The 13190-nt window shown below is 39.8% G+C and overlaps 1 protein-coding gene across 2 annotated transcripts in view; it reads right to left on the bottom strand.

Moving 5' to 3' along the window:
* VPS41 (VPS41 subunit of HOPS complex) overlaps positions 1-3805 on the bottom strand; it is a 109525-nt gene extending 105720 nt beyond the window's left edge. The window contains exons 1-2 of one of the 2 annotated variants that reach the window (XM_074843535.1): positions 3743-3763; positions 226-268 (exon numbers count right to left, since the gene is read on the bottom strand). Coding sequence is in view for 1 of the 2 variants with exons in the window: in XM_074843494.1 (XP_074699595.1) it covers positions 3743-3763 (21 nt within the window). In the remaining variant the exon portion in view is untranslated. Of the gene's footprint in view, positions 1-225; positions 269-3742 lie in introns of both variants that reach the window. The other variant, XM_074843494.1, reaches the window with a different exon arrangement.
* Between the last annotated feature and the right edge of the window lie 9385 nt (positions 3806-13190).

Below are 13190 nucleotides of genomic sequence, written 5' to 3'. Positions count from 1 at the left end.
TTGCAAAGCAACTGCCCGTGTCTTGACTTGCGAGGCAGAACAGCATTCTCAAGTTATCCACAAACTAGCTTTGGTGTTCAACTACTCAGCTGTTGATAGGCTTATTTTAAACTTAAATCATTTCAAACCATTTTCCATAGAAATCCAGCACTTAGAGACTTTCTCCTTTCCATCCCATGTCAATGCAAGCCACGTGGCTTTCTCTTGCCTTTGAAGCAACTGTACCTTTAAAACATCTCCCTCTGGCAAGACAATGATTCTTACTGCCCTACAAAAAAAAAAAATTTTGTAAGTCAACTCCTGCTAATCTCTCACCTGTCCACTGAGAAAATCTGCTGATGCAATGCCTCCTCAAAGAGGTCAGCAAAATGAAGATTTACTTAACGTATTTATCGTTATCAATAGCAATAAAAGGTTACAACTAATACGCTGACAGTGAATGTAAGCGTTTTAACAACAAAATATGATATAAACAAAGAACGAGCGAGAGAGAAGGCAGCATTTCAAATCTTATGAAGTAGTATTTGGACAGTAAGATAAATAGGTACAGAATTTCACCAGAGAAGGCAAAAAAAAAAAGATACAGTTACCAACAATTTAAAGAGAAATGGGAAGGGAAGAAAATTTAATGCACTGACAACCAGTGTAATTTTTAGTTTGCCACATTTATTTATTTTCCACGTTTATAAAATGCACTGATTGTGACCTCTAGGCAAAAAGCAAATGCCATCTTTGCGTTAGCAGAGGTTCGCCCTTAGTGACCACAGTGACCATCACAACAGATGGGGGAAAAGAAAACCATCATTTCTACTTGCTACCTGAAACACAGTGCAAGGTGTTTCCATGATTGCTGCCATCAGTTTCCTCCATTTTACTCGCTACAGCCAGGTCCCCCTCTAAAATACACATCCCCTAGAAGGGTTATCTGTGTAGTCTATATTCACGACATGAGTTGAGAAATTCCAAGCAGAAGGAACATGGGAGTCAAGGGAAGATGAAGAGGGAGTAAAATCCTGGCATACTTTCAAGCTTAGGTTTGACTTCGCAAGTACAACTGTTTGTCCATCAGTCTCAGGGTCTCTACTCACGAGATGCAGTTACCTTTCAGGAAATAACAAATCTGTTACATATAATCTTTGTGCATCTTAAATTCTCCTTAATAATAACCAAATAAGGACAGAACTACAATACTGTAGTGTAACACTGCCAGCCTACTGGATGTTCTAGAGCAACATACGAAGTCCAATGCAAAATATCACCAGATTCCTAATAAAAAAACTCTTCCTTTCTCTTCTGAATACCAGGAGTTGCCTACTCAGCTCCTTAATAAATCAAAACTATTAGCACTACCATTTTGATATAGTTCACATAGTTTGTAACAACAGGAGAACTTTCTTAAAAAGGTAAAAATCTGTTCTCCCAAACAAAATCAGCAATTACAGCAAGTGACATTTTTGCTGGTACACATAAGACTTTCTAGTGCAGCTTACGCTTTTTTCCCCCCATGGTTCTAATTGCTTTGGCTATTCAGGAGAACACAAATGTAGGGAAAGACAGCGACGATAATTTTCAAGATGAGCTCCCTATCTAACACCACACAGACAGACTTACAGACGTGCAGAGTGGAGTAACAGCCCACTTGCTGTTACAACAGCTGATCCTTACCTCTGCCTGAGTCACTTAATAAAGATTAAACTGAGTTGCAAGTTGTTACATGCACGGGCATCCCTGGAAAATATTGACCTACAAAATCAGGGCACACCAGAAGTTGATTCAAATAATCAACCTGTGTGAACCAAGAAAGTATCAATCTGTTTTGATTTAGGACATTTATGCTGTATCCCTACTGTATTCACAAGTCACTGCAACTTTCATAAACGGCATACAAATTCAGGCAAATGCTTCATGGCCTTTATGTTTTACTGCAGAAAATAACATGCGAAAATTCAGAGGGAGTCTTGGCTTAGGAAAGAAACATAGAAACTGTATTTGTTCCCTGACAAGAACTTAGCTGAAGGTGCTTGGAACTGACACTTACCTACTAACTCCCTTTGCTAGTAACTTACTATGAAAAGCTTTTTGCCCGAGTTCTCCCACTCGTGCAGGCAAACCGGAGGAGTAAACTGCAGTTATGACTGCCCTGGGGTTTGTTCAGTTTCTCTCCCCTCCCTCCAAATGCATGAACCGAGAGGATTATCCCCCACTTCTACTTTTTAGTAGTCTTGTAACTGTGAAAAGGAAATCCCTCAACAGGGATTTGTAGACGACCAGAATCCCAAATCATGTAGGAATAGCTGTCATTGGTCCGTCTAAGACTCTAGGGGAAAATCAGCAGCACACTTCAGCCAGCTGGCAAATGCTGTTGCTCAGGCAGCCTAAGAACAGAGAAAGGGAACACGGAGGAAGAAACCACAGAAATGTGAAGTAATCTCTCACCATTATGGCCTCTCACTTAGCAGATCCAACATAACTTCTCAATAAATTCTTAAACTGGCTTTCCAATATGATGGTTATAGGGTTTTCCCTTCCCGGCCTTTACAAACATCAGATGCTATTCACTATATGTTTAGGCCCATAACTTAAAGCTGCTAGGACAGGAAAACTATTGGACCAGGGTTTCAAAGAAACCTACACACGCAACATACACATCCCTTTCAGTAGGGGTGTACCTGCTCCCCACAGGAAACAAACAGAAACAAATAAAGTAACTTTCCTTCTACAGTCCGAAGAAAGCAAAGCACAGGCTGTTTTAATTTCTTCTATTGTTAGGTAAGAAGACTTGTCAGAGTTGCTTTTATCCCAAGAACCCTTTCAAACGCTACCAACAATTCAAAACTCAGCAAACCAGGCGATGAAGCCTCTCCCACAACAGCCAACCCCTCCCAAAAACCCCTGACAACAGGGAAGGTGGAAACCAGGTGCCAATCTCCAATTAAGGCCAATTCCCTTGAGGTAATTCTAACACTTCCCCACCCTTAGGCATTCGAGACAGACAAACATCACACATCTTTGCCGTGTGTCAAAGTCCTGGCTCAGCAAAGAAACATTGAGAAACTATCTGAAAGGACTGGGAACTTCTCTTCTTGTTTTTACTTTATTTTTTCTCGGGAAGGAGTGGTCTAGGCAGGGGGAGCTTTAGGAGGAACGACGGGTCACAAGCACTAAGCTCCTCAAATTTTGCCTCAGGAGAAAACTCCCCTGTTGAGATGAACTTGCTCACGTCTCCTGTGCCGCTCGGTAAACGACAGCTTCTCAACCGTTTTGGACGGCCCCTTCAGCTGGCTCTGCAGGGGTGCCAGCTCCATTTCTAAACCTCTCCCTCCCGCCCAGCCCCAGGTTCCTGCATCGGGTGTTATCTAAAAAGCGGAGCCCTCAGGGCTTGCGCCACCTCCCCTGGCCGTCTGTCATGTTGTTTGGGTTTTTTTTTTTTTCCAGACAAAACCCGACAGGCAGCCTCGGTCAGCCCCACCGGCCGCAGCGCGGCGGGGGAAGAGGAGGCCTCGCCCCGCCGTCTCCATCTTCTCTCCTCCGCCCCAGCGCAGCGCGGCTCCGGGCGCCGCTCCCGCCCCGCCGCCGGCCCTGGCGCCCCCCGCAGGGCTGGCTGACGCCCCCGGCCCCCTCACACGCCCGCTGTCCCTTCGCCCCGCCGCTCCCAAGGGCCGCCCGGCCCCCGGTCCCGCCGCCCCGCTCCCTGCCGCGCTCCTCGCCCCCTCCGGCGGGACAGTGCCCTCACGGCCTCTACCTTCTCCTCGGCTTCCGCCATGGCGCGGCCGCGGAGCTGTCATGTGAGGGGCGGGAAGCCGGCGAGGGCAGAGGCACCCTGGGAAATGTAGTTTCGAAGGGGGCGTGCGTTTTCCTCTTCCCCCCCCTTTCTTTTTCCTTTTTCTTTTTTTGTTGTTGTTGTGGTTGGTGATTTCGGGGAGTGGCTCTCGCCCAGCTGTGGGTATGGTGGCGCTGCCTTACAACCTACACCAAGGGCAGAGGCGAGGCTGGGCCCAACAGGCCAGGGATGACACATCCCAGTGAGGTTTTCTTTCTGCCCTCCTCAGCTGCAGGTGAGATGCTTTTTTAACCTGAATTCCTTCAATTCCCTCAGAGGGACTTTTGTACACCCAGCTGGGATGAGGCTGAAGGCGGCCACCACGGTGAATGATGAGGTGGCCTCTGGTTACCCACAGCTTGGGTGTAGTTGAAGCTGAGAGCCTCTTGCAGCCTGTCCGTGCCCGCTGACGTGTCGCGCGCTGGTCTGCCAGTTCTCCAGGACAAGGCCCCTTTACCAGTGCCCATCTGAGCAGCACTTGGTCAAGCACAGCTCTGGTTTCCATTAGATCCTCTGGCAAGACGTGTAGCAGCTTCTGTCCTCTCTGTACTTTTTACTTAGTCAATATTGAAATTGCCCACATGGTTCAGTGTCAGGAGAAGGAGTTTAGAGAGCCTAAATATCTTTCTACAGTTCTAGAAGCTGCCTCATTTTTCTCTTTTAAAACTTTAAAGCAACACTTGAACGCAAATTTTATGTTAGAAATATAACCAAAGCTAAAAAGCAATAGGCAGTAATCACCTGGGTTTTGCCATTGGAGCTGTTCCAAATCTAAGGGGGAGCTACAGTATTAATGTACCCAGCCTCTACCCTTGGGACCAAAGCCAAGTATTTAAAAATGTGCAGGTCAACTTTGGCAATAAAAGAGAAAGCTTAGAATATTATACTGGAAGACCATAAGGGCGTGCAATTAAAGTTAATTGCAGAGAGTATTACCTTCAATATGAAAATCATGTATATAGTTTCCATACCTTTAGAAACTAATTACCAGAATTTTGACTGAGAAGAGAGAGAACAATCCTTTAAAATCACAGTGAGAGGTTGACACTGGGGTGAGAGAGAGCTATCAAAGTTAACAGTGTCAGTACAAGAACACAGGAATATAACGATCATGAATACACTTCATTTTCAAATGACATAAGAAAATCTCCTTTTTGGGCCTGTTACCAGATATCTATGGACTATCAAGGTACCATGGTGAAGGAGTGTGTAAATATCATCCTGGCCATATGAGCCAAAGGATATCTACAAAGAAGGAGGTTTTTGGCTGCTATTGTACAAAATATTGTTGAGATCTCACCTGGATATAACAGTAAATTTCAAGTCACCTTTGTTGCAAAAGAGATGAATTCAAACTGGAAAGGGGCAAAGAACCACTAAAAGGATCACAGAAATTTAGGGTCTGTTCTACTGGAGAAGACTGAAAAAAGAAGAGCTTGGCTTCTTCAGTCTAGAAATAGAAAAGAGCTCAAGAGGAAGAAGAGCTATTAAAGTAAAAGGTATGAGATCAAAGAGTTATCAGCTACTCATTTAGGCTGGAAATGAGAAGTAGATTCCTATGTGTAAGACGTGTGTGGTCCTCAGAAGAACCTTGCTGGCAAGAAATTTAACTGATTTCAAGATGACACGTAATAAACTAATGTAACAGACTGTAAGAAAAGTTTGCTGACAGCTGTGTTGCTTACCCAGAGAACTCATTCCGGTCCCATTCTGACGTTCTTGAATCTTAGTCCTGTTCAAATCAATGAAAGAAAAGTACCATTGCTGCCAATGGAGCAAGGATTTGTCCTGTAATATGTAATGCACAAGCTATCTTATCTGGTACTCGAAGGCTGTGTATACCTAGTGAAGGAAATGTGCCCGATACATTTTTTTTTTCCCACTTTCAGGGAGGAAAAAAAGCTGCATAGGGGTTTTGGGCTTCAGGGTTGGTTTTCTTTTTTTTTTTTTTGTCCTCAAGAGAGACATTTTGTGGCACTTTTTAAACTGGAATGAACGTTAATAACTAACTTTATAAATGCCAAGAAAAACAGAGTGTAAGGGAAAGGATGGCAGATCTTGTAAACTTTGCTATTATAAGGGCTAACAGTGCACATTTGTTACAAACAGAGCAGTCAAGGAACAGCTGTTCTTGTTTTCATTGCACATAGAATAAGTGGTATAAACAATGTGATTTACTTACACTGTGCTACTTATTTCTGGCAGAAACGCGCAAAACTAATTTTTTTCTTGTTTAGACTTAAGGTATGAAGGCAATCTGCCATGATTATAGGTTTTTATTGTGTCAGGAAAATTTAATATGTTGGCATCTGATTCTGCCACCCCTCCCACACCCACCGTCCAAAAGTGCTGAAAGCCATCAACAAGCAATGACGTCAGTGGGTTTTAAAAGCTTTCAGCACCTCCCGCAAAGCACTCAGCATCCTACAGACTCAGGCCTGAGAACATCCCAGTCAACCTTTGGAGATAAAAAGCTTAAGTGTAGTTCAGCATAAGTGGAAAATATAACACTGCCTAAGGGAAGTAAATGTTCTGTCCTAACCTTAAAAACTACTCTCTCTCGCTGTCTGCCAGCACGTAGATCTGACGTTTGGGTTAAGTAGTTGTACAAGAGGGAGAGGTTTGGGATCCCTGATGAGATTATGAACACTTTGAAGTTTAGGTAGAGCTTTTTGGCTCAGATCCATCTCAAGTGATAGACCAGCTCTATCTTATCATTTAGTTTTAACTTGGTTCACCAAAAGTTGCACTCTTCCTAAGTCTTTTTGAATAAAGACTTTAGCCATACCATGATGCTTTTAATGTTCATTGTTCCTAATTTAATGCAGAGCTTCCAGTTGATGGGAATGCTTCAGGACACTTCTACAGAATGCTGACACCCCCATCCAGCTTTCTAAAATTCAAGTCTGTCATGAGTTTCTGGTTGACCTTTTGCCACAAAAATCAGAATTATCATTGAAACTGGGACCTTGACCAACATTCAGATTCCAAATGCTGATAGAATTTTTATCTCTTGCTTTAACACACTTCCTCCCTGACTACTGTGCAAAATAACAAGTAGCAAGTATCAATGCCATTTGGTAGAGATTATTGTATTTCAGTCTCCAAGAGCTCTCAGTTGCTTTCAAGTAGGACTGATTCATCCAACAAAATATTCAGCTGGGTTATCTCTCACCACTCTCGCCACCACTTAGTAAAAAAAAAAAAAAAAAAAAGCGGTGTTGTGTGTAAGTAAATAGCATTTAAAAACACTATGCTGGATAAAACATAGCTGATATTGTTGTCAGAACAACAGAAGTTCAAAGGCTTTCCTCTTTCTCTTTGTAGAAATAAACTTGCAAAGGCTTTTTTTTTCCCCCTTATATCAAAGAATTATTTCTGTGAAAATACTTTCAATTTGTACAATACCTTCCATAAACATAATTTTGAATATGTTCAGGAACTTCGTACTTTTAAAAAGATCTTATTTCACCTGCTAGCATTATATTGTTTTCCAGTTGTTTACTTTTCTCTTCTTAATCCACCTCTAAAATTTATCACATTTCTTCCTGAAATAAGTATCAGAACAATGACTATAAAAACCATTTCAATTACAAATTTTTTAAAAAATCAAATAACACACTTTAATGACTTGAAGCTAGATAAACTATGCTCATATGCAAATCTTCGTAGGATAATCATTTACAAGGATAAATAAACGTCTTTTTGTTAAACATAGTAGTACTATATGAACATCATAGTAACTGCCTTCTTCAGCTGGTGCTAAATATCACCCCTGTGTAATTTGCAATATCACCAAAAAGGCAAGGTAAGAAATGGAAGTATACATTAGCACTCTGTCCCACCACTGCAGCATATTTAAATTAAATCTAAATGATCAGCTGTTTTTATAAAAATGAGAGTGGCAATAATATCAGAAACATTATTACAAATTCATTAAAATAGTTGATCTGTGTTCTCTGACATTTAAAGAATTTTCCAAATTTTAGTGAATTATTTTCAAATCCTTCTGGAATAACATTTCCCTTAGTCTTTTCTTTCTTCCTCTGACCCTCACTCCCTGTCCATGTTTCTTCTGCTCCCTTTCTTCATCTTCACTGTCAGACAGTCTTTATTGAAAGATACCTCTTTGTGCTGGGTATAGCACACAGAAAAGATGAAAAAATATGAAGAATAGTAAACAACAGAAAGCCAGTACAATTATCCATTTATTAAAGATAAACAAGAGCTATATATAAAGGGAGAAGTAGTAAGGGACCCTCTTAAAAACCATATAGTTAAAAATATAAAGGGCCTAGTAGAGAAGGAGCAAGTCTGAATTGAAAAATTATTATACTATGAGAAAATTTCATAGATCTATAGATTATGAATCCAGATGGGAATAGCACTGTGATTTAATCTGAACTCCTCCCTAACATGGGCCATGAGATTTACCTGAATTAATTCCTCTTTGTACCATTTTTTTAAAAGAAAACATACCTTGACATAACATTTCCAATTACACAGAACTCCCTGCACTTCTGATAAGTCATTTCAAGGGCAGTTATACTCACTGCTAGAAAAATAAAGAACACAAAAGAAATGTCTTGCTGTGTCAGAACAGTGGTCCATCCAGCCCAGTGCTTGTTCCTCAACAGTGGCAGTAAGAGGTGCTATCTGGGGAGAGCACATATCTCTGAGCTCCACTGCCCTTGTCTTACCCCAGCATCTACTGGTATAGAATTAGGGATGTTAGAAGGCACATCCGTGACTGCTCCTTCTAGTATCTGTTAACAAACCTGCTGTTGATAAATTTGTCTGTTTTGGACCTGCTGATACTGCTTGGCTCCACAATCTCTTGAGGCAATGAAGACCAGAAGTTCTCTGCCTGCTTCTTAAAGAATTTCTTTTCTTCCTTTTTTTCAACTGCTCTGCTATGGCTCTCCAATCAGTTTTGATAAGAACCCCTTAGTTCTAATATTTCAGGACTTGGTATGTAATGGTTTTTCCTTATCCCTATGGCAAATTTAAATTTGTCTTAACTTCAGCTTTGAAGCGCTCCATTGTGTCCACTACAGCATCATCTGTCAGCAACTTTTGCAAGTTCTGTATTAAAAGATTTCTCTTCCCCATGTGAGTACTCATAGCCTAACATGAAATCACTTCTCGGTTAAGTTAAATAGAAAGATGCCACTGGTTCTTTCACAAAAGATGTTTTACATCCTACAAATAAATTTTGTGACTGTTGACTGCTATACCTCCTATCTGTTACCATCTTTCTTAATTTGTGCCTAGTGGGATATGACTCTCTTAATGTTAAACTAATGCAAGATACTCACCCCACTTGCATTTATTTTATTATTGTGAATAACTCTACCATTTCCAGCTGTCATTCCATTTTAGGATTCTTTCCCTTTCTTAATAGAATGAAAACAGTCCTTGTCTTTAATTCTTCTAACATTGACTTCTTTTTTCCTGTTTCCTATAATATGTATTTTTATGATTCCTAGGTTTTAATTTACAGTTACTGCCACTGATTTTTTTCTCTTTGAAACAAAATTTATAAATGAAAGTCTATAGATATAAACCTACAGCGATGCTTTCACATCTTCCTTAAGGATACTTTGTGTTTTGTTGTCTTGTTGTAGAGTCCTCACTATTCTTATAAGAGTTCTCACTTCACATTTATATATTCCTCCTAGCTGGTTATTCATTAGTTTCATCTTTTTAAAGCAGCATTAGTGTTTGTTTTTAGTAAGAGACATATTCCATTGTCAAACATAAATGTAATTCGAGTAATGAGCATTTTCATCAAAGAAAGCACTCAGATTTGATCTAATTTAAAATTAACGCAAAATGGTTAGAACATTCTTAAGATATTGTTTGGTCTTAGATGTTAGTTTTTAGCAATTGGACTTCCTTCCTGTCTATCAAGAAGTGCTGTCTATCTTTGTAAGTGTGACCAATTCTTAAAAGAAAATATATATTTAGGTAGGACCCCAAATCTTGACTGTAGATTTTATAGTTTTATTAATATTTCTGGAAATTGAATTTGAAAACCCAGAATCCCAATTTCTGAAACTTCAGTCTAGGTTAAGATAATTTTTACAAATCTTACAGTGTGACTTTAACAGAACTGTTTATCATGTTCATTATGATCATTATCGTGTACGTTACTGGCATAGTAAAGTCCTTGTCATTATCAAGAATTATCGAGACACTTCTGTCTATATTCTTGTTATAGGTTGTGCCAGCAAGAGAATCCTGGTTCCCAAGGTAATTGGTGCAGACTGTCTTGAGGCATTGCTTTCTTGTGAGTTACCAATTTTAAGTACCTGAAATGATGTGAAGATAGTTTTCCTGTCTGTCAGGTAGGTGTCTTGTATTATGCTAAGCTTTTTCATATTCAGGAAGGAGACACAAAGGAACATGCAAAGGCACAAAGCCTTCTGGGGTAGTGCTGGAGGACTGTCTCAAGAGGAAGGAGCCACACTTGAAGGGGTCTGCCATGGTATTGTCAGTCTATAGCAGACCCTGGAGCAAACTGTCACAGAGGGCACAAATTTCCTCACTACAGAGGGGAACCTGGGTGTGAACAGCCATATGCACAGTTTTGGTGATCAGGGCAAGGGGGCACTGGAGATAAAGAGTGAACCCAGCTGGCAGTATGGACCCATGCACGAAATAATTTTGTGCTCCTGGGGCCTTTCTATATACAGGTGATATTACCCAGGTATTTTGCTATTATTTTCCTCAGGCCATTAGAAATCTGCACGAATCTCAGTAATATACTGCTGCTATACCCACCACTTCTGCTTCCAGATACTGATAATGGGTAACCAGAAGATGATGTAGTAGTAAGTTTCCCAACAGCTCTGTGTGGTGTGTGTTTCCTTTTAAAGACCACCTATTTGAAAAACATCTGAACTGCAGTTACCTAAACTGACACATCACAAAAATATCTCTTTTCCAAATCTTAGTGACCTTCTTCTATGTAAACTGTATTACAATGATAAACAGACATACCTTGGATATAATTGATCTACTTGTATTTTAATTTAAAGAAAAAGAAAGTTCAGGATATAATGGAACAAAATTAGTAGAACTTAAGCCATTCTTCTTTTTAATCTCAAATTTCATGCCTGATGAAGATTTTTTCATTGTTATGATAGGAGGCATTCATTAAAAGGGTCAGCAATAGCAACATTTGTTCAAGTAACTTAGAGAAGAATTTTGCAGAAACAGTGAAGGAACAGATTACTACCTAAATAGCAACATTTTCATCAAATACAATCCTGAAGAAAATGTAATATGGTATATTTATAAATATAGTGGATAGATGAGTTGTCACTGGAATATAAAACTTCTTTATATTTGGCTTGGGCTGTCTCACTTGCTGTGTTGTGAAGACTCAGTAAATCAGTTTGTTTATGCCACATATTCTTACTGTTAAATATCTGGAGTTCTTTTGGAAGTCTTTCTCACCTGAAATAAAAGTGGTATTCTTTTTGAACTTGACATATTTTGTGTGATTTTGAGGTGAAAAAAACTGTAGATTACATGTATTTTCAGAAGTAGCTGCTTATCCCTGCTGCCAGTGAAGTTGATAGGAGTTCTATTATTGATTTCACAATGAAAAGATTTAGACTTTTTAGATTTTGTGCTTTTGATTTTATGCTTTTTTAGATATTATGTTTTTGAAAACATCAACCATTATTCTTCAAATAATTAATATATAAGAAATAAATATTTAAAATATTGGCACATAGACACAGAAGAGTCCATTTTCTTTACAGCCGTGTTGTATCTTGCCTTTGATTCTCAGGAGTCAAATCACCAAAGCCTAGTAAAGCTCTCTCCTATTCCTTTTCTTCACAAGTGTTACTTCTGATAATTATTTTCCCTCACTACTTCTGATCTGCTCTGTTACTGAAGGTTTTTAATGGAGTCAATGTTAAATAGATCATTGGAAAATCTATTTTGTATTTACAGTGAAAAACACTTTTCTTCTTCTTCTTCTTGACATACACTTAACCTCAAGGAAAAATACTTAGCTTTCCACTTACTTAAATAGTGTACATAACGTACAGGAAATGATTGATGAGGTTATCAGAGTTCCTACCTCAGGAATACTGCATGCTTTCCATGCATAATATTCTGGTTATAACCATAGAGCATATTACGCTAACATTCTGAAGTGAATTTCAACTTTGCCATCTTTGTATGTGTATTTTGTAATACTGCTTAACTGAGATCCAGGGAGTGGAAGGATGGAAAGAACTAAAAACATGAAAAGGGAGGAGAAGCAATGAAATAAATTAAGCCGCGATTAGACTCCTGCCAAGCAGATAGCTCCTGATACTGCCAGTTGACAGATGTGACATAAAATTCTAGTTCCACTAAATTGAATAAGGGTTTTGCTGTTCATCAGAAAGGGGTTAAGACTTCACCCAAATATTCCCTATTCCCTGTTAAACAGAGGATTGAAACATTCAATAGGTATGAACACATGAAATTAGAGGCACATAGCTGGTTGCAACAGCAAAAAAAAGTGTCCATGTATTTTCTGATGATGTAAAGCTGCTTCCATTCCCAGTTTTTACAGCATAACTGAACCAGCTTAATTTGGGTACAAGTCCTGCAATTTCATTCATGAGAGGAGTCCAGTTAGATCTCCGGCAGCCCAAAACGTTAAATTGAATGTGTCAGAAGCCTGTACAGACCCTCTGACTGGTACTACCACCATACCAAGGTGCTACACTGTGTGAGCAGAGGTGCAGAATGGATCCTGGCCAGCAGAATAAACCCTTGAACTTAAAAAAGATCTCAGTGTAACTGAAGATCAGGCCATGAGCTTATTGCCATTGGGCCTTTTAATCACAAATTCCTGTACCTATGAGACAACCTCTCCATTACTGAAAGCACAGTCCTATGTGTTCTGTTGTTTGATGATCTAATCATAATCCATCTTAGAAAAAAACACGTAAAACCAGTTCTTTCATTGATTACATCTTTAGCTGTGTGTATCAACGCGTTTCTTTGCACAGCTGTTTTCCTTGCCATCTCTTCCCATCCTCTTACACCCCCTCAGGATTTGACCCTAGACCACATAGTTGAAGTCTGACAGTTCACCCTGGGACAATCCTTGACTATGAAGCAATGTCAGAGTCAAAATCCAGGTCCCTGGGGTGCAGGATAGTGCCTGTAAGTGGTGCCTGAGGTAATAATATACAGAATATTTAAGTATCTCCTCTTACCTCCCTCCACCTTGGAGTGGAATATCTTTAGTCAAATACATTGCCAGTGAGTTTTATTTTGATGCGGGAAACATACCAAGCTCTGGTAATGTATCAGCAGATTTCAGCAAATTCAAATGTAAGGCTGTTGAAGT

Source organism: Strix aluco, chromosome 1, assembly GCF_031877795.1.
Source record: "Strix aluco isolate bStrAlu1 chromosome 1, bStrAlu1.hap1, whole genome shotgun sequence".
Taxonomy (NCBI): domain Eukaryota; kingdom Metazoa; phylum Chordata; class Aves; order Strigiformes; family Strigidae; genus Strix; species Strix aluco.
This window is presented reverse-complemented; position numbering and strand designations above follow the sequence as displayed.